This window comes from Melozone crissalis, unplaced genomic scaffold (assembly GCF_028551555.1).
Source record: "Melozone crissalis strain CALT ecotype California unplaced genomic scaffold, PUWL_Pcris_2 ptg000129l_1, whole genome shotgun sequence".
NCBI classification, from domain to species: domain Eukaryota; kingdom Metazoa; phylum Chordata; class Aves; order Passeriformes; family Passerellidae; genus Melozone; species Melozone crissalis.
The window spans coordinates 534,452-561,245 of record NW_026535903.1 but is presented as its reverse complement, the minus strand read 5'-3'; the positions used below and the strand labels follow the sequence as shown (position 1 = coordinate 561,245).

Sequence of the window (26,794 nt, the reverse complement as noted above, 5' to 3'; positions counted from 1 at the left end):
GGGTGGAGGAGGGACATGGAGTGTGAACGGAATGGGGTGCAGCATGGGGAATGGGGATGGGGAATGGGGAGGGAATGAGAATGGGGAATGGGGAATGAGGATGGGGAATGAGAATGGGGAACGGGGAATGGAGAATGGGGATGGGGAACGGGCATGGAATGGAGAATGGGGATGGGGATGGGGAATGGGAATAGGGATGGGGAATGGGCATGGGTGATGGGCATGGGGAACGGGCATGTGATCCCGCCCGCTGGGCCCGGCGCGGTGCATCCCTCCCTCCCTGCCTCCCTCCCCCGCGCCGCTCGTACTCCCGTCGTTACTCCCAGCCCGGCCCGGCCCGGAACAGCGCGGCTCCTCCCCGCGGGGCTGGCCGGGGCGGCGCGGGGCGGGCACGGCTCCGGGAGCCGATAAAAGGCTCGGCCGCCGCCGCTCCGCGCTCTGCCCGCGCTCTGCCCGCCCGGCCCCGCCCGCCCGCAGCCGCCCATGGTGCTGCCCGGCCCGCCCGGCATGGCCCGCTCCGAGGAGGTGCACCGCCTCACCGAGAATGTCTACAAGGTGAGTCCGCAACAGGTGCCCGCCTGCCTGCTTTGCTGCATTCGAGTTATTGGAATTATCGTTGAATTATCGCGTTCCTCCTCCCCGGGACGCGCGGGGGCAGCGCGGGCGGAGGCGCCGCCGGGGCCGGCCCTGGGATGTGCCCGGAACCGCTCGGCGGGGCCGCTGGGGCACCCCGAGCCTTCCCCGGGTACCCCCGGGCACCCCGAGCCTTCCCCGGGTACCCCCGGGTACCCCGAGCCTTCCCCGGGTACCCCCGGGCACCCCCGGGCCCTACCCGGGCACTCTCAGCCTTACCGGGGCACCCGCGGTCCCCGGTACCCCCGTGGGGATGCCCGAGCCCCGGTGGGCAGCGCTGTCCCCGCATCACCCCGCAGCGGGGCAGCCCCTGGCGCTCTGCTCTGCCCCAAACCAGAGCCCTCCCCGTCCTCTGGAGTTCGGGAATTCTCAGTTTTTCCCCTCTGCTTGCTGCCCGTGTCCTGAGAAAACGCAACAATTCAATTTGTGTGGTTCGAGTTCCCCCCGAAGGAAGCGGTTTGTGCTCTGCTGGGTCTGAGAGCAGGAGTAATCAAACTGCTGTGGCCGAACGTTGAACGCAGGATGTCGTTTGTTAAACTGGGAAGCTTGCACGATTTCCTGTGATTTAAGGGCTTGGATTGAGTTACCTGGGAGCACAGAGCAGGGAAAGAAAAAAGAAAAAAAAAGAAAAAAAAAAAAGAAGAATGTAGTACAGAAAGTACCGAGGCGGTGAAGTTGTGAAGTGTTGGTTTTGGAGATTCTGGGGTGTAACAGCGGTTCGGCCCGAGCTATGGCACCCGAAATCTTGGTGGCGTTTTGCTGTGGTCCCTGGGGCTCCCTCGCAGCCTGGCAGCAGCTGCTGTGCCCGGACATGCCCCGTGCCCGCTGTCCTTGGGGCAGAGCTGGCACCCCGCGCTGTGCCCTGGCACTGCTGGCACCGCCTGGGCAAACAGGGGCTGGGAGCAGCCCCGGCCGTGACTCAGTTGTTGTTTGAGGTGTGGAGCCCTCGAAGCGCGGGGATAATGGCAGGGTTGGGGTGCGGGTCACCGTCACCCCGGGCCCGGCCCAGGGCTGTCCGTCTGTCCCGGCACGTGTGGAGCCCATCCGGGGCTGAGGGGCCGCTGCTGCCCGGCTGTGCCGGGGCAGGGGGTGCCCGGGGTGCCAACAGCCGGGGCTGGGGCTCTCCATGCGCTCTCCATCACCGGGGAACTCCTCGGCTCCCCGGGATGCCGGTGGGAGCAGCCACATGCAGGAGATGGAGCTGCTGGAGATCTCGTGGGTTCCCCCAGAATCAGTGTCTGGGTGCTGGGAGCTGCAGGAGGGTGGTCCTGGCTCCGGTTGTGTTCCTGTGGTGGGCAGAGGCCGCTCTGAAGCCAGCAGTGCTTTCCTGGCCTCCGGAGATGTGTGTGTGCGCCATGTGGTGCCTGCAGGAGCCTGGCGTGTCCCGGTTCCATTGAGGACTTCGGCCACTCCTGGCGCCACCTGGGGCTGGGGTCTTCTGGACCTCCTTGGGCTTTGGAGTCTGTCTCCAAAACCAGTCCCGGTGCTTCAATCCCAGTCCCTCAATCCCCGTTCCCCAGGTGGTTTTTTGGCCTGTGCAGGAGCCTGAACGTTTCCATGGGCAGGAGGAGACAACCCCAGGGAGGGGGGCGATGCCACCGAGCCCCCATCCTGCGGGGACCAGGCTGGGTGCCCGAGCCTTGCCGTGCCCCCTGCCCATCCTGGGGCACCCCGATCCTTGCCATGCCCACTGCCCGAGCCTTCCCGTGCCCTCTGCCCATCCCACGGTGCCAGTCCCGGGATGCCCGATCCTTGCCGTGCCCCCTGCCCATCCCGACGGGTTTGCTTTGGGTTGGCAGGAGCAGCAGCCGCCCATGCCCATCCCCGTGCCCATGCCCGGCTCCGTCTCCCCCGAGGCGCGGTGCCGGGAGCCAGCCCATTGTCATGGTTGTGCAGAAGCAGCGCTCGCCCTGGCAGTGAGCGTGCTAATGAGCTGGTGCAGGAGCTGTCAGCCGCCCCCGAGCCGATGCTGCCACTACAGGCAGCTGCCTACACGCGGGGAGTAATTACAGAGGGAGACGGAGGCTGCTGGCACCTTCCGCCAACGTGATCCCACCTTGGGCGCTGCTGATTCACTGCCACGGCCCCGACAGCGGCACCGCTGGGCCGGGCTCTGCCCCGAGCCCCCGGGGTGAGGATGAGGATGGGCAGCTCCCTCCCCGCCCAGCCCCTGCTCGGGATTGTCTTTTTGCAGAAAGCGGGGACTGGCAAATCTTCCTTCCCCCGAAGACAGATCTGTCTCCTCCTGCCAGATGAGATTATTGCCGTTTACAGCCCAACCTCCATTTCATTTTAAAGCCATTTTTCCGTGCGGGAGATGGGTTTGCAGTGGTGCTGTGCGAGTGGCTCTGCCTTTGAAGAGGTGTTTGCCTAACAGCACCCCCAACTCCAGGCTGAATTGTGGTGCAGGAAGGTGTGGACAGGATTGCTGAGGGTCCTTAGCTCCCCATCAGCCGTAATCAATTGTCCAGAAAGGTGTGGACAGGATTGCTGAGGGTCCTTAGCTCCCCATCAGCTCTAATGGATGTTACTGTGGCATCACAGCCTCTCCTCATGTCCTGAGGGATGGGAGTGATTCCTCCTCAAGGGGCTCAGGAGGGAAACCGTGGCTGCTTTGGTGTGTTTGGAGTGCAGGGATGATGAGTGTGGCACACGAGGAAGGAGCCAGCCTGTGGCACCCTAAATTCCATCCATGCCCTGTTCTCCCTGCCTTGGGGCTTCCTGCAGCCTTGGGAAATCTGTGGGGAGCACCCCAGGGCTCTGTGGTGAGCTGGGCACTGGCACTGCCAGGGCTCTGAGCTGGGAATGCTGCTCCATCCATCCATCCATCCATCCATGCCAGGCTGGGAGAGCCCTCCTGGCCTCCCTGGAGGTGGGACACCTGCAGGCAGGCGGGCAGTGAGGTGTTGGGGAGCAGCAGCTCCTGCCTGCCCAGGGTGTCCCACACTGCTGGAGCTGGGTGCTGCTCCCCTGGGTGTCCCCAGGGTGCTGCTCCCCTCCCCTGGTACTGATGCCCCGGTGCTGCTGTGCCCTCACGCCCGTGGTGCTGAGCCTGCCCTGGGTAAGGTTTCAGCGTGGCTGCTCGTGTTGCAGGGCAGGGCACAGGGCACACAGCTCCCCTGGGCAAAGCCCCTCGTGCCACCTCTCTGGGCACCCTCCTGGGGGAGATGCCAGCCTTGCAGGACTTGAGGGTGGCCCAGCCTTGCAGGGGTGGGTGCTGAGGGTGTTCCCACAGTGCTGGGGGCTCTGAGCCCCCTGTGGATCCTCATCCCAGCTCTCCTCAAGCCCAGACCCCAACACAGCTCATCCAGAGCTCTTTCCCTGAGTCTTGGGTGCCCTCGTCCTCTGGCATGACAGCCAGGAGGAACTCAATGCCTTTAGATGGGGACTGGATTTTTCCCTGACTTTCCCCCCTGATTTTCCCTGGGCTCCTTCTTGACAGAAACTTGGCTCTTGAAACCCCCAGGGCTGTTCCTGATGGTGCCAGGCAGGACAAGCTGTGATGGAGGAGGCAGCACTGGGCTTTGCTGGGCATTAAATATTGATGGCGAAATGATGAAAGTGCTCCTGGAGCGGGGCTGACCCATTTAGGCACAAAACTTCCTGGGGGCTGAGCTGTTCCTGCAGTGTGGCAGTGGCAGGGAGAGTCCCCTGGTGCTGTCCTGTCCCCCCAGCCTGCTCCTCATGGTCACCCAGGGAATCCTCAGTGTCACCCAGGGATGGGGATTACACAGGGAATCATCATTGTCACCCAGGGATGGGTGACACCCAGGGAATCATCATGGTCACCCAGGGATGGGTGACACCCAGGGAATCATCATGGTCACCCAGGGATGGGGATTACCCAGGGAATCCTCATGGTCACCCAGGGAATCCCTGGCTGGGCCCTGTGCAGGGTCAGCCCTGCAGGGAACCACAAAATCCTTAAAAATGTTGGAAAACCCCTCTGAGCCCATCAGATCCAACCATTCCCTCAGTGCTGGAGCCACGTCCCCAGGTGCCACATCCACGTGGCTTTGGAGCCCTTCCAGGGATGGTTTGGGAATGCTGCCCTTCAGCTGTTGAGCAGGACTTGTCTGAGCCACTTCCAGCTTAAATTCAGGATTGAGGAGCTGGAATTCCGTGATCCTTGCGGGCTCCTTCCAGCTCAGGGTGTTGTACTCTTTCCCCTGATCCTAAACTTTTCCTCATGGGATAATGTAGGGCTTGGAGCATCCTGGCTGCAGCTGGAGTGTGCTCAGAGGGCAGAAAGGGACCTTGTTTGTGCTGCCTCTTCCCCCAGCCCAGGGAGCAGGGCCGTGTCCTGGAGACCTTGTGCTTTGCATTAGTTTCATTTCTGGCAGCTGAACAAAGCCGTGCCAGTCCCGGGGAGCTGAGTGGTATTACCCGGGGAATTCAGCTCAGTGGAACAAAGCAAAGCCCTTTCAACCCTTGGCTGCCAGGTTTTGTGTCTGTGTTTTTCTGAACTCTGCCCAGGCAGCCCGTGGAAGGCAAACAACTTGTGGGTGCTGCTGAGGGGGCAAAAATCTGGGGAGAATGGGATTTGCTTTCATTGCCACAGTGCTACTGGATATTTGCTTTGCTGCTGGTGTCCTGCAAGCCTGGATTCACCTCTCCTGAGGGGGACAGAGCCCCTGGTGCCCCCAGGGAGGGGATGAGCCCTGTGCTGGCAGGGGAGCAGCTCCAGCACATCCCTGGTGTGAGGGTGATGCTGCTGAGCCATCCCATGGCACAAATTGTCCCTGTTCATTCCCCACGGCTCCTCCTTGCCATGGGGGTGATGCTGCTGAGCCATCCCACGGCACAAACCTGCTCATTTCCCAGTTTCTCCTTGCCAGGCCTCTCACCTGGAGCAGGGTGAGAAGGCTCTGGAGTCACCTTCCCTTCCCACCCTGGAGAGAGAGCAGGGCTTGCAAAGGGCTGTTTTTTATTTTTACTTTCATCTCTGGGGTGAGGAGCCCTTGTCACCGCTCTCATCCTGCCAGGCTGTTTTTGTTGGAGGCTCCAGACAATGTTTTAAAAACATTCACTTTCAGCAAACTTCCTCCTGGGGGCTGGTGGGTTTTATTTGGCCAGCTCAGAGTCACCTTCCCGCTCCTTCAGCCGCCCCACGAGCCCCTCTGGGGGATTTTATCTCTTTATTTCTTGCTTTAAAACGTCTCCTGTGGATCCGTGGGGAGCAGGACCTGCCCCGAGCAGTGCCAGGGCTGGGCTGTGCTTTGATTCCCCCTGCTTTGGGCGAGCTGTGCTGGATTTTGGCCGGTGCTTTGCCTGGGGAGGCTGCTCCATCATTAATTCCCCGGGTTTCATGCTCCGGACGATGTGTTTACACGGGCACTGCTGAGAAAATCACACTATTTACATATCCCCGTGCACGTCCTCGTACACAAACACTGCTCTGAACCTGCGAGCCGCCCAAAAATCTCCTCCCTGCAGAAATTCTGCCAACATTTCTGCTGCTTAACTCTTGCTCAGCCTCAGAGAGCTCGGGCTGAGCCTGAGTGTGGGGCTGGGGCTGTGTCCCCGTCCCTGCTGTGGGCAGGGGATTGTCCCTGTCCCTGCCATGGGCGCTGATCCCAGCCTCTGGCTGATCCATGGGACAGCCCAGGAGCATTTTGGACTGGAGTTAACCATGATGTGGGCAGGATGGAGCAATCCTCCAGTGCTAATTAACTGCTGTGCAATTGTCTCCTGCACGCTGGAGAACGCCTGGCTTGTTGCTACAGGTTCGTTTCTCTCCTCTCAGGCTCAGCACATCCACCAAAGTGCTCTGAGCTGCCCCAAAACGGCTTCCAGGGGCGCTGGTGTTGGCCTGCAGCCTTAATTAGCGGGGCAGCTCCTCATTAGCCTCGTCAATCATCTCCTGCCCTTTGCAGCGGCGGCTGGTGCTGTGGGCACATCCCAGCCCGGCAGGACGAGCGGATTCCCCCTGGAACAGCAGCACTGGGGTGATGCCACCCCTCTGGCTGTGCCCCACACAGATCCTGCCCGCAGGAGCCCCAAAAGGGCTCTGGCTGAGCCCTGCACTCGTGGGGAGACCATTCAGCTGTGGGGAGACAATTCAGCCTTCGGAGCAAGGCCCAGGCAGCAGGGACTGACTGGGATAAAAATGCCTCGGGCAGAAAATGAGCTTTATAGTGTTGGGGCGGCCTGAGATGAGGTGACAGATGCTTAATCAGCTTATTCCCTCTAAGTGTCTGCCTGCCTTCCCTCCCTGCCCAGCCTGGGCTGGGGCTCTGCCAGCAGCCTGGGGGTGCAGAGCCCCATTCCCGGCAGGAATTGCCCCCCATTCCCAGCAGGAATTGCCTCCCATTCCCAGCAGAAATGCCCCAGCAGGAATTGCCCCATTACCGGCAGGAATTGCCCCCATTCCCAGCAGCAATGCCCCAGCAGGAATTGCCCCCATTCCCAGCAGCAATGCCCGTCGTGCCTCCCCCCTCAGGGGCACTCTGAGCTCCATTTTCTGGTGGCACCTTGGCAGGAGGGTGTCCCCGAGGTGGGGCAGGGGCTCAGGCCCAGCTCTGGGGCTGGGCTGGGTGCAGAGGATGCAGGAGGGAATGGGGATCTGGGATTTTGGGGTGGGCTGAGGGCCCTGCCAGGCAGGGCTGTGCGCACACAGAGCCCTCCTTGTTCTCCTGAGCCGATTATTCCTTCCCCCATCCGAGCTGAGGGCCCTGGGGCCAGCCAGGAGAGCTCAGGCAGAGCTCACCCTCACCCTGGGCAGTGCCAAGGGACCCTGGTGCCATCCTGGTGCCATCCCTGGCACAGCTTAGGCTGCGCTGCCCACGCTCAGCTCATCCTGGGCAGTGCCAAGGGATCCTGGTGCCATCCCTGGCACAGCTCAGGGAGTGCTGCCCATGCTCACCCCATCCTGGGCAGTGCCAAGGGATCCTGGTGCCATCCCTGGCACAGCTCAGGGAGTGCTGCCCATGCTCACCCCATCCTGGGCAGTGCCAAGGGACCCTGGTGCCATCCTGGTGCCATCCCTGGCACACCTCTGGGGGTGCTTGGGGCTCTGCCCTGCCCCAGCCTGGCTGCACATTTGGGATTCTGTTCTCTGTGGCCATCCTGGGGTTGGGACATCACCTGCCACCATCCCCAGCTCTTGGGTCACCTCCCTGGCTGGTCTGAGGCTGCTGCTGCCCCAAACAGCCACTAAGAGTTGTTATTACGGTTATTTTTGATATATCTGGTAATTCTCTGGTTGGGCATTCACTTTCCTCTCCTGGGGAAGCACCTGGTGCTGGGGCACTGCAGAACCCCCTTGTTCCTTGTTCCTGTCCCTCCTGTGCTCAGAACCACCATGGTCTTCCTCAGTGGAGGATCTGGGGGCCTCTAGTAGGGAGATGGCAGGATTTTTTTGTTGTTGTTCTCTTTTTGTATTTATCAGGACAGAGCTGCTCACCCATCACCATCACCCCTGCTAACCCCATGTTCTCTCCCCTTCAGACCATCATGGAGCAGTTCAACCCCAGCCTCAGGAATTTCATTTCTATGGGGAAGACCTATGAAAAAGCCTTAGCAAGTAAGTGACTTTGGGGCTGCCAGGCTGGGGAGGGGGAAAGCTGCAAAATCTTGGGGTTTTTGTTGAAAATCTTTTGGGTTTTTTGTGGAAAATATTTTGGGGTTTTTGTGGAAAATCTTTTGGGGTTTTTGTTGGAAATCTTTGGGGGTTTTGTTGAAAATCTTTGGGTTTTTTTTTGTGGAAAAGTTCCTTGTTCCCATGGGGAAGGAACTGTGAGGGTGGTGATGTGCAAGGCCACGGATGCAGGAGGGATTCCAGGCAGAAAAATGCTGGGAGGCAGCAGGATAACAAAACACATCTGCAAACAGTTCTTTAAATGTTTGTTTAAAGTATTGAGAATGGAGGTTTTAAGCCCTGTTTAAAGAGGTGCTGTTGAAATGTTTAAATTGCCCAGAAGAATGAAGAGAAGGGAAAAGCCCCAAAGTGTTGATGGCAGCTCTGGATTGGGAATGCGGGATCCTATCGGGAGCCATTAGGGAGGTGTGGATTTAAGTGATCAAAAGGAAGCTAGGAATTGATTAAACCCCAAAATGGGCTATTTTGACTTAAACTGGCTTTGTGCACTGCCTGGGCCCAGCCTCCCCAGCTGGGTTTCAAGGAGCTTTAAGCTTTGCTCCACCCAGAGCTGTGTTTTTCCAGGGAGGGCTCCGCTCCCTTCAGAGCCGCACGTGTCTGTTGGGTTTTATTTTGGAATAATCCCAGTGAAAATGCTCGTGGGGCAGAGCCTGTCATCACCTTCAGCCAGGGGGGGAAAATCCTTTTGGTGCCTGAAGTGTCAGGGTTGGGACCTGACCTTTGGGGAGCATCCTGCTCCCTGCCTGCGCACCTTTCCCTTCCCTTCCTTTCCCTTCCCTTTCCCCCAGCTCAGGTGAGCTCCTGGCCGTTCCCAGGAGGGTTTTTGAGCCCTCCCCCTGTCCCCAGGTGCAGACACGGGACACAGCGTCCTGCCAGCTGGGCACTGCTTTGAGCTGGGGTTTAATGGCTCACCCAGCGTGACGGGGCAGTGCCCGTCCAGCTCCACTGCCCAGGGCCCTGTGAGCCCCGGCGAGGGGGCACAGGGCACCCTCACCACAGGCAGCAGGGGCACAGAAATTCCAGGGGCATAGAAATTAGAAATTCCAGGGGCACAGGGCACGTCCACGCAGGCAGCAGATGCCCAGACATTCCGGGGGCACAGAAATTCCAGGGGCACAGATATTCCAGGGGCACAGGGCACCCTCTTTCCTGAAATTCCTGGGGCACAGGGCACCCTTTCCACAGGCAACAGCTTTCCCAAAATCCCAGGGGCACAGGGCATCTCTTTCCAGAAATTCCAGGGGCACAGGGCACCTTCTTTCAAGACATTCCAGGTGAACAGGGCACCCTCTTTCCCCAAATTCCAGGGACACAGAAATCCCAGGGGCACAGGGCATCTCTTTCCATAAATTCCAGGGGCTCAGGGCCCCTTTCCCCTGGCAGCAGCTTTCCCCAAATCCCAGGGCATCCCAGCAGAACGGGGTTCCTGGTTTTTGGCACTGCCTTTCCCTGCTGGTTCCCTCCTGGCAGCACAGTCAGGTCTGACAGGGGAAGAGCTGCTGACCCTTGGGACTGTGGTTTTTATTGATTCTCCTGATGTTTAACCACCTGGGGGAGGTGGAGCTGTTTGTGCTGCCCTGTCCCACCACTCTGGGATGAGCGCTGGGATCACTGCCTCTGTGCCTTTCCCACATCCCCGCTGTGCAGCCAGGGAATCTTCCTGTAATTTTTAACTTGGCCTGGCTCATCCCTGCCCTGCTCTGAGCTGGGGCAGCTGGAGGAAGGGCAGAGCCCAGGGGGCAGAGCCCAGGCAGCGCTGGAAGCTGGAGCTGGGGCTGCACAGCGCGTTCTGTGATTAGAGGAAACCCCCTGCTTATCTGATTAGAGTCGAGTGTGGAGCTGGAATGTCAACAAACAAGGCTGAGCTGTAATGAAAGTCTCTGATATTCAATTATTCTGCAGTGAGTTCTCCCAGCAGCCCCGTGCTTGCGCTGCAATGGAAACCACCACAGTCCTGCGTGCACCTTTTTAAATCCTGAATTACCCTGTAATCTCACAGCTGCGGCTCCCTGTGCTGCCTTTGCTCTGTTTGTTGTGTGCTCCCTCCCCGTGGGGTTGGGCCCTTGGAGGCAATTTAGCCTATTTTAGTGTCCAGAGCCTCCTCAGTGCCCCAGAAGTTCCAACAGCCTTTAAGGAGAGCATAACCTCGTTTTTTGGTGCTTTTTAGGCATGACATATGCAGCCAAGGGGTACTTTGATGCTCTGGTGAAGATGGGGGAGCTGGCCAGTGAAAGCCAAGGATCAAAGGAGTTGGGTAAGTCCCCGTTTGCTGCTGAATGGAGATTGCTGGAGATTCCCAGGGGTGAAGCCGATCTTTGGTGCTGCTGGGGAGCGGAGCTCAGCGTGGAGCTGGCCCTGCTGTGTCTCAGTGTCTGTGGATTTACTGATAATGCAGCCCGGAAAGCCCCTGGTACCCCGAGTGTCAGGGCTGTGCCTCGGGGCGGTTTTGTGGTGGTTTGTTCTCATTCGGAGAAGGGGAAGCAGCGGATTTTGGCCGGGGAGCTGGGGCTGAGCTGCCCCTCTGAAAGGGCAGGGGAGAGGAAAAGGGGCACGCATGGGGGTCCTGGGGGTCCCCCAGTGCTGTGGGGCTGGGACTGTGCCCTGCCTGCAGCAGCTCTGCCCTGCTGGAGCCTCCCCGTGCCCGCTGCCAGGGTTTGTGTTTGCCCAGTCCATGGCAAACACCACGAGCTGTGGCTGCTGCTGCCTCCTTCCCCTTTCTCACCCTCATTGCTCAGGAAATCCTTTAAAGGGCAGCTGCTTTTCCAGCCTCCCTGTTGCCCAGGCATCCTCCTGTGTCCTCCCTCCTTACTGCCCTGCTCTGGGGGGACCCTCCAGGGGTCTGAGGGGACCCTCCAAGGTCCCCCCATGGTTTGGGGTGACCCTCCAAGGTCTCCCCATGGTTTTGGGGTGACTCTCCCAGGTCCCCCCATGGTCTAAGTTGACCCTCCCATCTCAGCCCATGGTTTGAGGGGACCCTCCAAGGTCCCCCCTCAGTTTGAGGGGACCCTCCCAGCTCCCCCCGTAGTTTGGGATCACTCTCCCTGCTCCCCTCATGCTTTGAGGTGCCTCTCCCAGCTCCCCCTATGGTTTGGGGTGACTCTCCAAGGTGCCCCCATGCTCTGAGGTGACTGTCCCAGCTCCCCCTGGGATGCTGCACCTTGTTAAGGCTCTCATGGAATGAACTGGGCCTTGGTCTGGTGTGTGTGCAGTCCCAGGTGAGCCCCTCCTCCTCCTCCTCCTCCTCCTCCTCCCCCTCCCCTCCTCTGCCTCCCGCAGCTCTGGCCAAGCCTCATTAAAGCGTCTCTCTGGTCTCTCCGGGGCAGGCAATTAGCAGAGCTGGAGCTGGAAGGGCTCTGAAGGCTGCAGCAGCCCCTGGGCTCGGCTTTGGTGTCAGAGCTGCTCCCCCAGCCCCGCTGCTGCTGCCTGGGAACTGCGCTGGGGAAGCCGAGGGTGTCTATGGAAACCGAGGCTGGATTAGAGCTGCCTGCAGCAATCTGCTGCTGTTTAATAAATAAAACAAAGAGCCCTGTGTGCTGCAGAGCCTGGAGGAGCTGCCCCTGCTGCTCTCTGGGGCTGGGCACAGCCAGCTCTGCCCTCCTCTCCTGCCAGGGAGCCTGGGGCAGCCAGGGCAGGGGCAGGAGCCTGGGCAGTGCCAGGTCTGCTCACACCTGGATTTGGGCACTTCTGGCTTTTTTTCCTCACCCAAGGACAGGGATTTGGTGTCCTTGGTGCCATCTCCCTGTATGTGGCTGGAGGATTTTGCTTTGAGGTGCTGCTTGGGGCAGCCTGAGCAGGGGCAGGAGCCTGGGCAGCCCCATCCTGGCTTTGGGCACCTCTGGCCGTGTTTCTTCACCCAAGGACAAGGATTTGGTGTTCTGCTCACCCTTCACACCTGGCTTTGGGCACTCCTGGCCCTGCTTCCTCACCCAGAACAGGGCTTTGCTGTCCTTGGTGCCCTCTCCCCGTGTGTGGCTGGAGGATTTTGGGCTGTGAGGTGTTCCCACATCGCTGCTCCTTCCCCTGCTGGCCTGGGCACATCCCAGGGAGGCTCCTGGCTGTTCCTCTGCTGATGCTGCTGATGTTTGCTGTGATGTGGCAGCTGCCCCGGGCAGGAGAGAGCCCAGATAACACTGGTGGCTGCAGCTCGGTGCAGCTGAGAGCAGCTGGGGCAGAGCTCCCTCCCAGCAGGGCTGGCAGTGTCAGCAGGGCTGCGGCTGCTCTGGGCCAGGGTGCTCCAAGCCCCATCCAGCCTGGCCTTGGGCACTGCCAGGGACGGGGAATTCATTTTAGAGCAATAAATAGGAATTCTCTTCATTGCTGCTTCCATTCCAAAATAGGAATCCTCGTAATTGTTCCTTCCAATGGAAGGGACCTTAAAGCCCCTCCAGTGCCACCCCTGCCATGGCAGGGACACCCCCACTGTCCCAGGTGCTCCAGCCTGGCCTTGGGCACTGCCAGGGATGTGGGGAAATCATTTTAGAGCAATAAATAGGAATTCTCTCCATTGCTGCTTCCATTGGTGGTGTGTCCCCAGCTCCCTCCCCGAGAGGGATTTTTTTCCATGAGTTTTTAGGGAAAGCCGCTTCAGGCAGGGAAGGTATAGGTTGGATATTAGGAAGACATTTTTCACCAAAAGAATAATAATGGATTTCTACCACCTCCCTGGAATGCTCTTCCCAGGGAGGTGGTGGAATCACCATCTCTGGATGTGTTGAAATAAACACTGGGCATGGCACTGGGTGCTAGAGTCTGGGTGAGGTGTTAGGGCATGGGTTGGACTCGATCTTAGAGGTCTCTCCCAACCTCCTTATTCTGTGATTGTGTGATTGATTCTGTGATTCTGTGCCACACTCTGACTCCCAGGAGAGCACTGCATTTTGACCTGAGGCCGTGGAAAAGGCTCCTAAAATGGATAGATAGCACTGAGATTATGGCTGTGCAGCTGATTAGAAGTGTGCAATATCACTTTTCTGCCAAAATCCAGCAGGCAGAAAGGCAAGGATAGGGCTGGAGGGAGAAGGGGGGGACTGAATTTGGGGTGGCCCAAATTGCAGATGTTGGAGCTCTGGATGCTGAGGATTTTTGCCTTTCTGTGCTCACACATGTGTTTAAAAAAAGCCTGGCCATGGCACTGGGTGCTGTAATCCAGCTGAGGTGTCAGGGCACAGGTGATCTCAGAGGTCTCTTTGAACCTCATTATCCTGTGGTTGTGTGAAGGTGTCAGCAGGACTGGGATGCTCTGTCAGGACTGCAGCTCATGTTCCTGCATGGGGAAAAGCTGAGGTGATTGTTTTCCCTGCAAACCCCTTTCTTTGCTGAGCTGGGTGCTCGTCCCTGCTGTCCCTTCTGGCCCAGGGTTTGTCCCAGGGCAGGGGACACCTGCAGCTTTCCCTCCTGGGACACAGAGCCCTCTGGAGCTCAGCTCCTGCCCAGCACGGGGCATTTCCTGAATTCCCCGTGGGATTTTGGGAGCTGTGTGCAGACAGGATAATCCTGTGTGGGAAAGGAAGGGTGGCAGCAGGAACAGCAGTAATGCCCTGCAGCTCTAATCGGCTCTGGGGGCTCAGCTCCAGGTGCAGTGTCTGCTGGGGCTGGCTGAGCTTTTGGGTGGGCAGAACTGGAGTTTTGGGGTGTCCCCAACCGCATGGAGCTGTCATTGTCCCAGGGCAGCAGAAGTCACTCTGCCCTGTGCAGGTCCCTGGTGTTTGGGATGGTCTCTGTGCCCTTGAGAGGCTCCCTGGGCTGTTCTTCGCCCCTTGGATGTGGTGGTTTTAGGGAAAATAATTGGGGAATAATTCTATAAATAATAAATAATTTGGGGAAAATAATTTTGGGGAAGATGATCTGAAACGAGGAGCCCTGTGTCTGCCCAGATAATCTGAAATGAGGAGCCTGTGTCTGCCCAGGGAAGGTTTGCAGCCCCTTCCAACAGCTCCGGCTCCTGCTCGAGTCCTCAGGTGACTTTGGCCCTTGCCCAGCTCCTCATGGCTCCCTTGGATGCTGCTCAAAATGTCATTTCTTTCGTCCTTCTCCAAAACTGGGCCGTGGCGAAGTCATGGGGAGGGGTTTTGTTGTGCTGCAGAGCAGAGCTGGAGCGTGTCCCCCGGGATGTGGGGCTGAGCAGCTCCTGCAGGGCTGGGGGTGCATTTTGGGGGGTGCATTTGGTTCATTTTGGGAGGTGCCTTTTGGGAGGTGCATTTTGCTCAGCATTGCTGTCTGGAGGTGCCTGGGGAGGGTAAAGCTGCCCTGGGTGACACACGGGCTGTGAAAGGGCAGCGATTACCGAGCCATTGTGCAGCTGAAAGGAGCCCCTGGCACATCGGGGCTTTTTATTTCCACCCTAAAATCGGGATGTGGCACCTGAATGGCCTGGGTGAGATTTCACAGCTCATCCAGCCCCACCCCTGCCATGGCAGGGACACCTTCACTGTCCTGGGTGCTCCAAGCCCTCTCTGGGACATTGCCGTGGGTCCAGGGCCATCCCTGGCTCCCGGCTCTGGCAGTTCAGGGGGTTTGTGCTGCACAGATCCTCTAGGAGCAGGGATTAACCTGGAATTGGGTTTGGGGATGGTTTGGGCAGGTGCTCCCTGCCCTGCAGAGTGTGGATGGGGTGGAGATGGATCCCACAGGTGTGCACAGGGGTGGAGATGGATCCCACAGGTGTGCACAGGGGTGGATATGGACCCCACAGGTGTGGATATGGATCCCACAGGTGTGCACAGGGGTGGATATGGACCCCACAGGTGTGGATATGGATCCCACAGGTGTGCACAGGGGTGGAGATGGATCCCACAGGTGTGCACAGGGGTGGAGATGGATCCCACAGGTGTGGAGATGGATCCCACAGGTGTGCACAGGGGTGGAGATGGACCCCACAGGTGCCCAAGGTCCCCCTGCGGCCCCAAGGGGCTCAGGGACTGCTGGGGCTGGGTTTGGTGCCCACTGGCACCCAGTCAGGGCAGTGCCCAGGGGGACACAGAGCTCCAGGAAATATTTTCCTGTGGTTTGTGGCAGTGTCCCTGCTCTGGAGAGGAGCTCCTTTTGGGGATCCTTTAAATTTGGGCTTAACAAGGCACCCGACACCTTGTGGGTGACAGCTTGTGCTGCTGGAGGAAGGGGAGCTGCAGGAATGAGGGTGCAGAGACACCTCTGAAAAACTCTGCTGCCTTGGCAAGGGCTTTTCCAGCCTTCTGCTGCCTTTGATGGGGTTTTTCTGCTGCCTCCATCCCTGCCATGAGGAGCAGACAGCCCCGGCTGGTTCTCTCTCACCACCTGTGTTGGTAGGAGGAGGAGGGTTGTGACTGAGCATCTGCGAGGCCCGTGCGGCCTGGCTGGGGCTGCCAGCGTGTGGCAGAGGTGTGCAGAGTCTGGGTGTCACCTTCCCTGTGACGGTGACAGCTCCCAGGGTCCCCACCTGGCCTGGGCCTGGACTGGGGGGTCCTGCAGGGATGCTGGGGGGCACCTGAATCAACCAGTGCCACCAGTACAGCTCTGAATTAACCAGTACAGCCCTGAATTAACCAGTGCCACCAGTACAGCATTGAATTAACCAGTACAGCCCTGAATTAACCAGTGCCACCAGTACAGCTCTGAATTAACCAGTACAGCCCTGAATTAACCAGTGCCACCAGTACAGCATTGAATTAACCAGTGCCACCAGTACAGCTCTGAATTAACCAGTGCCACCAGTACACTCCTGGGCACTCACTGGGCTGTGCATCCTGGCACAGCCCCAGCCCTGGCCCCATCCAGGGGGGCTGTGGGGGGCACACAACATCCCAGGGGTGCACCCAGTGCTGTCTCCCTGCTGGAAGGCTCCGTGGCCACTGCCCAGCCCGATGGGGAATGGGGACCAGTTACCATGAGCTGGGAGCCCCAGCCAGGCTGCCTTGGGAAGCTGTGCTGCTGCTCCCTTTACCTGGTGTGTTATAAACAAAGGAAAATCGCCCCGGGCAGTGCCAGGCGGGGCTGGTGAGTTATCAACACATGGCCCGGTGCTGGGGCTGGCAGAAGTGAAACCCTGGTGGGGAGGAAAGGGATGAGTCAGCTGCACAGGAGAAGCTGATTGTTTGGTTCCCCCAAGCTGATTGTTGTTTCCCCGAGCTCATTGTTCCCACACGTTGAATGTGTCCCCAAGCTGATTGTTGTTCCCCCACGTTGATGGTTCCCCCACACTGACTGTTTCCCCAAGCCGATGGTTCCCCCACACTGACTGTTCCCCCAAGCTGATGGTTCGTTCCCCCAAGCTGATTGTTGTTCCCCCACACTCATGGTTTCCTCACGCTGGTTGTGTCCCCAAACTGATTGTTGTTCCCCCAAGCTGATGGTTCCCCCACACTGATTGTTTCCCCATGCTGACGGTTCCCCAAGCTGGTTGTTCCCCCAAGCTGATTGTTGTTTCCCCAAGCCGATGGTTCCCCAACTCTCATTGTCTCCCCAAGCTGGTTGTTCCCCCACGCTGATGGTTCCCCCAAGCTGAATGTTGTTCCCTCACACTCATGGTTCCCCCAAGCCGATGGTTTCCCCACACTAACTGTTCCCCCACGCTGATGGTTTCCCCGCGCCGTCTCCTTCCCCCTGCACACAGATCCTGCAGCTCAGGGCCTGGCCTGGGCTGGAAGGGGCTGCTCTGAGCCTGGGGCACGCTGTGCTGCTCTGGGGGAACACAAACACCCTGCAGGAGCTCTCAGAGGGATTGCTCGGGCTGGAAGAGCCCTCAGGGTCACTAAAACACCCTGCAGGGGTTCCCAGAGGGATTGCTCAGGCTGGAAAAGCCCTCAGGGTCACCAAGGCCACCTTTACCCCGTGCCCCAGGTGCCACCCCCGCCTGTGCTGGGTTTTGCTTTAAATTTGGCTGCATCAGATCCTCAGCACTGAGGTGCTGTGTGAGCAGGGTCAGTGCTGGCTGGTGTTTGGGGGACGTGCCCAAGTCCTGGCCCTGATCCTGGGGTCCCCATGGTGCTGCTGCTGCTGGTGGGAGATGTTCCCCTGGCACTGGGCACCATCTCCTGCCACCCTTGCAGGACAGCCAGCTCTGCCCGCCTTCTGTCTCTGAGCAGTTTACTCCGTGATTAATGCATCCTTGGTGTTTCCATTACAAATGGCCCACATCCTGTTTTACAGGGGGGTCAGAAAATAACCCTGGGTCTCTGAGGGCTGCAGAGCAAACCATGGGGAGCTGGGCTGCCACTGCTGCACCCTGTGCAGGGGCAAAGCTGCCTGTCCTGGTGCCAGCAGGGATGTGGAACAACCTGTTTGCCCGCCGTGGGTGGGTGTGGAAGGGCAGGGCCCTCGGCAGTGCTGTGCTTCCTCTCCAGGGTGATACCGTGAGTCAGCCTGAGCGCAGCTCCTCCTCTGTGGCCGTGCTCACAGGGGTCTGAGGGTCTGACTCCATGCTTCAGAAGGCTTGATTTATTGTTCTGAGATATATATTGCATTAAAACTACACTCAAAAAATAGACATACTTCTCCTCAGAAGGCTAAGCTAAGAATAAAAAAGAAGAAACCAACAAAGGTCTGTGGCTCAGACAGAGAGAAAGCCAGCTCTGCCGTGATTGGCCATTAATTTTAAACATTTACACGAGGCCAATCACAGATCTACTTGTTGCGTTCTAAAGTAGCAAATAACCATTGTTTACGTTTTGTTTCTGAGGCTTCTCAGAAGGAAAAATCGTAAAGAAAGGTTTTTAATGAAAAGATGTGTGTGACACTCCTCCCCATGCCGGGCTCTCTGTGTGCCCTGAGTGGTTCCCTGGGTTCCCCCCCTGCAGGATGTGAGTTCTGGCTCTGTCCTGCACCCAGGGCAGTTCAGGGGTTAATCCCCAAATCCCTGATGGGAACGGCCCTGCCGTGGGTGGCTCTGCTGCTGCCAGGGCTGGGACACAGCCCCAAGCCCAGCCCTGCCACCCTGGGGTGCTCCCCCACAATTTCAGCCTGGCACAGTGCCACAGGCTCCTGTCCAAGGTTGGATTTTGGGCTCTTTGAGGCTTCCCAGCTGCCCTGGTGTCCCTTAGTCACAGGGTTTGGGGTGAGATGTTCAGTCTGCCATGGTCTGTAAGGTTTTGTGCAGTTATGGGGTGGCAGAGGTGCTGTGTGGGAATTCGCACTGTGTTTAGTTCAAATCCTGCTGCTCAGTCACAGTTTTAGTTCATCCCTGCAGCTCTGGGTTTGGGGTGAGATGTTCAGTCTCCCCTGCTCTGTAGGGTTTTGTGAAGCAGCTCGCAGCGTGCAGTTCCTTTTGTGGGGCACCCTGGGCACCCCTCCCTTTGTTGGTGGCGCACCCTGGGCACTGCTGCAGCTCAGGGGGCACAGGGGACAGCGGCCCTGGCACAGGCAGTGGCACAGCCGGGCCTGGCACTGCAGCAGAGGGGGCAGAGCCTGCCCAGGATGGGATTTCAGTGTTTGCAGAAGGGTTTGGGACGCAGAGCGTGGTGCAGAGCGGGGATTGCTGCAGGCAGGAGGGCACAGGGAGGTTGTTCCTGGCGGTGCTGACACTCAGCTGGGACATGGCCCATGTGCCCAGGGACACTGCGGGGCATTGGGGACAGGCTGGGGCTGGCCCTGCTGTGCTGGAGGAGGCTCCCCCTCACTCCTCACCCCAGGGAGATGCTGCCTTCATGTACAAACAGCCCCACAGGGGCCGGGAGCCTCCTGGGAAGCTGCAGCCTGCCCTGCTGGGAGGAAAAGCTGACAGAGGCAGCCCTGAGAGGAGCTGACAGAGCTGGGCTGTCCCTCTGACCCACACACAGCGCTCCTGGTGCTGGCTCTGCTCCTGGGGGATGCTCTGAGTGTGCCTGGGCTGCTGCCGAGGCAGGACACAGCCCTTCCTGCAGGAACAGCGCTGGGCGTGGGCTGCAGCGCGGGGAAAACCAGGAAAATGAGAGGAAGTGACAGAACAGAGCTGGGAGTGCCCGGCTGGAGAACAGAGCTGGGATCCCGTGGGTGCAGGGCAGAGCTGGGATCCCGTGGGTGCAGGGCAGAGCTGGGAGTGCCCGGCTGGAGAACAGAGCTGGGATCCCGTGGGTGCAGGACAGAGCTGGGATCCCATGGGTGCAGGACAGAGCTGGGATCCCGTGGGTGCAGGACAGAGCTGGGATCCCATGGGTGCAGGACAGAGCTGGGATCCCGTGGGTGCAGGACAGAGCTGGGATCCCATGGGTGCAGGACAGAGCTGGGAGTGCCCGGCTGGAGAACAGAGCTGGGATCCCATGGGTGCAGGACAGAGCTGGGATCCCGTGGGTGCAGGACAGAGCTGGGATCCCGTGGGTGCAGGGCAGAGCTGGGATCCCATGGGTGCAGGACAGAGCTGGGATCCCGTGGGTGCAGGGCAGAACTGGGATCCCATGGGTGCAGGACAGAGCTGGGATCCCGTGGGTGCAGGGCAGAGCTGGGAGTGCCCGGCTGGAGAACAGAGCTGGGATCCCATGGGTGCAGGGCAGAGCTGGGAGTGCCCGGCTGGAGAACAGAGCTGGGATCCCATGGGTGCAGGACAGAGCTGGGAGTGCCCGGCTGGAGAACAGAGCTGGGATCCCATGGGTGCAGGACAGAGCTGGGATCCCGTGGGTGCAGGACAGAGCTGGGAGTGCCCGGCTGGAGAACAGAGCTGGGATCCCATGGGTGCAGGACAGAGCTGGGAGTGCCCGGCTGGAGAACAGAGCTGGGATCCCGTGGGTGCAGGGGGGATCTTAGCCCGGTGCCCTGTGCCCTGCTCTGAGTGCCAGGGCTGTGCCTGTCCCTGTGCTGGGCAGGGGGGCAAGGGCTGCCCCTGCATTTGGGGTCCTGCTCCTGGTTCCCCCCTGCCTCCCAAGGTTTGTCAGTCTGTCCCAGTGTCCCAGGTGAGCTCATTGCAGCTCCCCAGGTGGGCACAGGGGTACCCCCAGGTGTGTCTGGGAGCCCTCCTGGCTGCTGCCCCAGCCCTGGGTGCCCCTGTGCTCGGTGCCCCAAGCCCTCCCTGTGCTGTCTTGCAGGGGACGTGCTGTTCCAGATGGCCGAGGTGCACAGGCAGATCCAGAACCAGCTGGAGGAGATGGTGAGTGCCCAGCCTGGCGTGCCAGGGCACTGGGAAATGCCTTGTCCAGATGCCACCAGCCCCTCCGGCACGGCTTTGCTGAGCTCCAGAGGCTCTGCGGTGCTTGGGCATCCTCTTTGTGCCCTGTCCCAGTGCCCCCAGTGCCCCCCAAGCAACCCCTGTGCGTTTCCTCTCTCCTGCAGCTCAAGTCCTTCCACAACGAGCTCCTGACGCAGCTGGAGCAGAAGGTGGAGCTGGACTCCCGGTACCTGAGTGTGAGTCTGTGTGTCCGTGTGTCTGTCAGTCTGTGTGTCCGTCAGTCTGGCACTGCCCTGGGGCTGCCCTGGCACTGCTTCCTGTGGCACGGCGAGCCACAGCTCCTGTCGCTGCCCACAGCTGGGCGGCACCACGCCCAGGACAGTGTCCCCTGTGTGTCCCCTGTGTGTCCCCTGGGCTTTGGGGGTGCCCCTGTCCCAGATCTGGGTGTCACTGGTGTCCCCACACCCAGGACAGTGTCCCCTGTGTCCCCATGGTTGTGGGGGTCCCCCTGCTCACAGCTGGGTGTCACTGCTGTCACACACCCAGGACAGTGTCCCCTGGGCTCTGGGGCTCTGTCCCTGTCCCCCCTGGCTCTGGCAGGGCTCAGAGGTGTCCCCTGTGGTTCCAGGCTGCCCTGAAGAAGTACCAGACGGAGCAGAGGAGCAAGGGGGACTCGCTGGACAAGTGCCAGGCTGAGCTGAAGAAGCTGCGCAAGAAGAGCCAGGGCAGCAAGAACCCCCAGAAATACTCGGACAAGGAGCTGCAGGTACGGCTGGGGACACACCTGGGGACACCTGGGGACATCAGGTACGGCTGGGGGCACCTGGGGACACCAGAGGGACAATGAGAACTGCAGGTAGGGCTGGGGACACCTGGGGGACACCAGAGGGACAAGGAGCTGCAGGCAGGGTTGGGGACACTGGGGGACACCCCTGGGGCTGGTGGGGCTGTGCCAAAGCCCTGGGGACGGTGTGGGTGGCAGGGGGTGGCAGCCAGCCCTGGCACAGGCTGTTCCCATGGGCACAGGGCACAGTGGGGCTGGAGCTGCCCGCCCCTGCTGCAGCCTCCTGTGCCACTGCTGTCACCCCAGGAATGGCCCCAGGAGCATCAATTCCTGCTGTGCCCGCTCCATGGTGCCCAGGAGGGTGGGTTTTGTTGTTTTCTGGTGGTTTTGGTGGTTTCTGGTGTTTTCCTGTGCGTTTTCTGTGCCCGTGCCCCCTCCTGCGGGGGTGGCAGTGGTGAATCAGAGCAGTGTGATGTGTGCTGGGGGTGGGCACGGGGGGTGGCACAGCTCCCACGGAGGGGGAGCCAGGCTTGGCTCTCACTGAGGGGCACCCCGGGCACCTCCTGGCAGTGCCCAGGGGCTGTGCCACTCGTGGGATCCAGAATAGGCGTTTGTGCCCTGTGCCGTGCCCGCTGTGCCCTCCTCCCTGTGGGCTCGGCCCCATCCTGGGATCCCCAGGGGTTCCTGATGCCCCAGGGTGCCCAGGCTGGCACAGAACCACGGTGGCACCAGGGGTGCTGGGACAGGGAAGGTGAATTCCTGCAGCCAGGAATGGTTTGGCCCTGTGCCCAGGGCAGGGCGTGTGTGATGTTGGCACCAGCGGCTGTTCCTCACATGTCAGAGATCTGGGTCTGCTGAGGGGCACCTGGACGCTGGGGGTGCTCCTGGGGGTGAATTTGGGGGCATTTGGTGGCATTTAGTCTCTGGCAGAGTGATGTTTGTGCTGGGGGAGTGGCACAAACTGGTTCATTGCCAGGTGTATTGAGCTGGCCCCAAGCCACCCCTGTGGCCCCTTCCCAAGCCCTGGTGGTGTCCTGGGGGCTGCTGCAGCCCCTGGGGATGGTTTGGGGTGCTGATGGGTTTGGGGTGCTGATGCTGTGCTGATGGGTTTGGGGTGCTGATGGGTTTGGGGTGCTGATGCTGTGCCAGGGGAGCCCAGCCCCACCAGCCAGGGCTGCTGCAGTCTCCCCATGCCCTGGTTCCTTCTCCTCGTGGGAGAAGCTGCTGCTGAGGGAAGTGTCACCTCCTTGGAGGCAGCAGTCACATCTTGCTCTTCTGGAGGCTGGTGCTGTGAAGCTGCTGGAGCAGCTGCCAGCCAGGAGTCTGGTGCTCTGTCATCATCTCCATTCATGTTTAATGCTGCAGGAAGCAGGGCTGGCTCCTCTCTGCCTCTGCACCACCTGTGGAGTGACCACAGCCTGTCACCACCTGCCGGGGAGAGGGGACACGTGGTGACAGTGCCAGGGCTGTCCTGCAGGGACCCCGGGCTTTATGTAATGTGTGCCAGAGTCAGAGCAGCTCTGGGGCCACCCTGGCCCCGCTTTTGGCTGAGGGAACAGCCCTGGGCTGTGCTCCCACCCTGCTGGATGGATCAGAGAGCCCAGAGCAGGAGCACAGACATCTCACCTGCTCCATCTCACCTGTCCCACTCAGCTGTTCCATCCTCACCTGTCCCACTCAGCTGCTCCATCCTCACCTGCTCCATCTCACCTGTCCCACTCAGCTGCTCCATCCTCACCTGCCCCATTCAGCTGCTCCATCCTCACCTGCTCCATCTCACCTGTCCCACTCAGCTGCTCCATCCTCACCTGCCCCATTCAGCTGCTCCATCCTCACCTGCTCCATCTCACCTGTCCCACTCAGCTGCTCCATCTCACCTGTCCCACTCAGCTGTTCCATCCTCACCTGCCCCACTCAGCTGCTCCATCCTCACCTGCCCCATTCAGCTGCTCCATCCTCACCTGCTCCATCTCACCTGTCCCATTCAGCTGTTCCATCCTCACCTGCTCCATCTCACCTGTCCCATTCATCTGTTCCATCTCACCTGCTCCATCTCACCTGCCCCATTCAGCTGTTCCATCTCACCTGCCCCATTCAGCTGTTCCATCTCACCTGCCCCATTCAGCTGCTCCCCTTTATAAACAGAAATAAACCCTGGGGTCCAGCAGGGGCTGCACACGGGGAGCAGAGGCTTTGGAGCAGGGCTGGAGGGGGTGAGATGCTCACAGGTTCTTGCAGGAGGCTGCTCCTGAGCTGCACCATCCCCTCATTGCCCACACAGGGCTGGTCCAGGCTGCTCTGCACGTCCCACATCACCTGGCCCTGTCTCCTGCTGCTTTTGGGGAGTTTTCCCAATGAGTGTTGCAGCCCTGGTCTGCAGCCCAGGCTCACTGAGCAGCTCAGAGCCGGCTCCGAGGGCTGCAGGAGCTGTCCCAGCTCCCAGGGCAGCAGCAGTGCTGGGATTGAGGGTTATTCCTGCTCAGTGTCACATTAAACCAGGCTTTTATTCCTTGGGAATCAGCCCTGAGCTGCTGTTCCACACCAGGAGTGAGGACTGGGAGCCTCACGTGCCTCATCTTCCTCACTGAGTGACTGAGATGGGGCTTGACCCTGCTGAAAACCAGAACAAGCCAACCCCACTCACTTCACAGCTCTGATGAAGAGGAATGAGGACAATATTAAGATTCAACAATGGCCAAGGAAGCTCAAGTGCTGTAATTTCATTAAGGGCTGGTTGTGATCAGGCCATGAAATCAAGGTCATGATGGGTTTGGGACCTGGATTGAATCAGCAGCTCAGCAATGAAGTTATGTTGGTTCAAAGTATTTATCAAATCATATTAGCACTGTGAGCAATTGGATTTCTGTGTGGGGCTGAGGCTAAACTGGCTGTAATTCAGCTTCAACAGCAGAGCTGGGGCTGGCTGTTTGTCCTGAAAGGCTCTGCCTGGCCCGGGTGGCACTGGGTGACCCTGGGTGGGCACTGGGGCCGAGCTCAGCCCCTGCCTTCACCCAGCCCTGCTCCAGATGGGAGTGTTTTAAACATTAAACACCACTGTGCCGAATAACCTGTGGGGTTTTATCAGCTTTTGTCATTGAAACCTCATTTGGGTATTCCCATCAGGAGAAATAATTTTAGGTGTAGGTCAGGCAGCTGGGAATGGCAGAGTCTGCACAAACCAGGTTATGAGGTTGGTGTGAAAGTCAAATGGGGAAGGACTCCGAGCTCAGCAGCTCCAGGGGACCCTGACCAGGTTTGGCTGGGATTGAGGCTGAGGGAGAACAGAGAAGAGAAAAGAGAAGAGAAGAGAAGAGAAGAGAAGAGAAGAGAAGAGAAGAGAAGAGAAAAGAGAAGAGAAAAGAGAAGAGAAGAGAAAAGAGAAGAGAAGAGAAGAGAAGAGAAGAGCCGAGCCCCTTCCAGTATCTAAGGAGGCTCCAAGACAGGGACTCTAGGACAAGGCCTGGAGTGACAGGACATGGGAATGGCTGTCCAGAGGGCAGGGCTGGATGGGATATTGGCAGAAATTCCCATTCCTGTCAGGGTGAGGCCCTGGCAGAGGGTGCCAGAGGAGCTGTGGCTGCCCCTGGAGCCAGGGGATGTTCTGTGCAGCTCAGGGCTGTGCCATGAGCCCTTGGCACCAGATCTGAGCAGACTGAGCTGCTGCTCAGGCTGTCCCTGCACTGGGGGAGGGTTTGGGTAAGAAAAGGTGAGGCTGATGGAGCCAGCGTTCCCCTGCTGCTCTGCTCTCAGGGTTTTATGTAACAGCCCGTGTGTGCGGGGCTGGGGCTGCTGCAGATGTGACAAACCAGGGCAGACAGCCCTGCCCAGGGGAGGGGGCAGCCTGGCGTGCCCAGCTCTGGGGCTGCCTCCCTCCCCTGGCTCCCTGCTCTGCCTTTGCCATCACCCTGGATATCCATCAGCAGCCCTGGCCAGCTCTGATCCCATGGAGCTGAGCAGGGGAGGCTGGTGGGGAGCACATCAGGGCTCCCCTCAATGTTGGGGAGCACATCAGGGCTGCCCTCAATGTTGGGGAGCACATCAGGGCTGCCCTCGGTGGTGGGGAGCACATCAGGGCTGCCCTCAGTGATGGGGAGCACATCAGGGCTGCCCTCAGTGGTGGGGAGCACATCAGGGCTGCCCTCAATGTTGGGGAGCACATCAGGGCTGCCCTCAGTGGTGGGGAGCACATCAGGGCTGCCCTCAGTGGTGGGGAGCACATCAGGGCTGCCCTCAATGTTGGGGAGCACATCAGGGCTGCCCTCAGTGGTGGGGAGCACATCAGGGCTGCCCTCAGTGGTGGGGAGCACATCAGGGCTGCCCTCAATGTTGGGGAGCACATCAGGGCTGCCCTCAGTGATGGGGAGCACATCAGGGGCTCCCCTCAATGTTGGGGAGCACATCAGGGGCTCCCCTCAATGTTGGGGAGCACATCAGGGCTGCCCTCAGTGGTGGGGAGCACATCAGGGCTTCCTGGGAAACCTGCAGGCTCTGCTGTGGTTTTGGGGGCTCCTGCAGGGTCAGTACCCCACAGAAGGCAGGGAGATGTGTTTGGGCTGTGTGTGGCCGTTCCCTGCTGTGGGGCTGTTGTTTTATGTGCCACAGCGCGGGAGAGGCTGGCTCAGGGCTCATCCCCAGCTCTGCTCTCGTTCCTGGCAGTGGAAGAGGCTGGGAGAGCCCCAGAGTGGGATCCAGCACTGCCGTCCCTGGCTGGACACACACCCAGCCTGCCTGGTGGCACACGGGGCTGGGGGGCTGCAGGAGGGGACAGTGCCACCCCCGAGGCTGCTCCAGGCCCTGCCAGCTGCCCCACAAGCAGCAGTTTGGGAATGGGGAAAAGCTCTGCGGAATTTGTGAGTTTTCCTCATTTTGGGAATGAGGAAAAGGATCCCTCACTTTGCCTCTGTGTGTGCTGGGGTTTCAGCAGCTTTGCCTGCTCAGATGCCCTTCCCCTGCTCATCAACCCAACTTCTATTTTACCCTATCCCATTTCTAGCTCTTCTCCCCCGTGGCTGCCTAAGCAAACCCTCCCTTCTCTCTGTGTTTGCTCCTCCCAGGTATTTCAGGCTGCTGCATCGATCCAGCACCGCCCTCTCCCTTCCCTGACCTTTCCTTTCTCTTTTCTCACTGCTCCTGCCCAGCCCTTCCTTGGCATGGGAGCTGCAGTGGGCACAGCCCCTCCTGATGCAGGGTGGAATCGTGCCTGCCATGTGCTCCCCTTGGCTTTCTGGCCCCAAAATTCAGGGCTGGGCTGTGCTGGTGACCCCAGGGCAGCTCCTGCCTGCTCAGGGTCCCCTCCTGTCCTGGGGCTGGTGCTTGGCTCAGCCTGGTGGGTGCCCAACACACCAGGAGTGGTGTGGAGTGATGGTTTCTGTGTGGAGCTCAGCCCTTGGCTCGTGTTCCCCGTGTCTGCACGTTCCTGGCTGGGATGGGAGCTCTGAACTCAATTCCCAGCCAGGCTGGGCTGGAGCTGCTGCACCTGCACTGACAGCACTGTGTGCTCCTGCAGCTCCTGCAGCTCAGGGCTCAGCATTTCTCACTGCTCCTTGATCTCCATCACTGAGCTGTCACCGTGCTGGCCTTGGGGAGGTGGCAGGGCTGAGTGTCCTCCCTGGCAGGGCTCTGTGCCCTCTCTGCCTTTTTGTGTGCCCTCCCTGCCTTTCTGTGCCCTCCCTGCCTTTCTGTGCAGGGTGGCACTGGCACTGCCTTCCATGGCAGGAATGGGTTTGGCTTT

General features: G+C 59.6%; 1 protein-coding gene across 4 annotated transcripts in view; it reads left to right on the top strand.

The window, feature by feature from the left end:
- Nucleotides 1-448: 448 nt before the first annotated feature.
- Nucleotides 449-26,794, top strand: part of BAIAP2 (BAR/IMD domain containing adaptor protein 2) — a 41,395-nt gene continuing 15,049 nt past the window's right edge. For all 4 annotated transcript variants that reach the window (XM_054293077.1, XM_054293076.1, XM_054293074.1 and 1 more), the window contains exons 1-6: nt 449-555; nt 8,083-8,158; nt 10,401-10,487; nt 20,200-20,261; nt 20,444-20,515; nt 20,908-21,045. In XM_054293077.1, the coding sequence (XP_054149052.1) occupies nt 484-555; nt 8,083-8,158; nt 10,401-10,487; nt 20,200-20,261; nt 20,444-20,515; nt 20,908-21,045 (507 nt within the window). In that variant the 5' untranslated portion in view covers nt 449-483. The remainder of the gene's footprint in view (nt 556-8,082; nt 8,159-10,400; nt 10,488-20,199; nt 20,262-20,443; nt 20,516-20,907; nt 21,046-26,794) is intronic.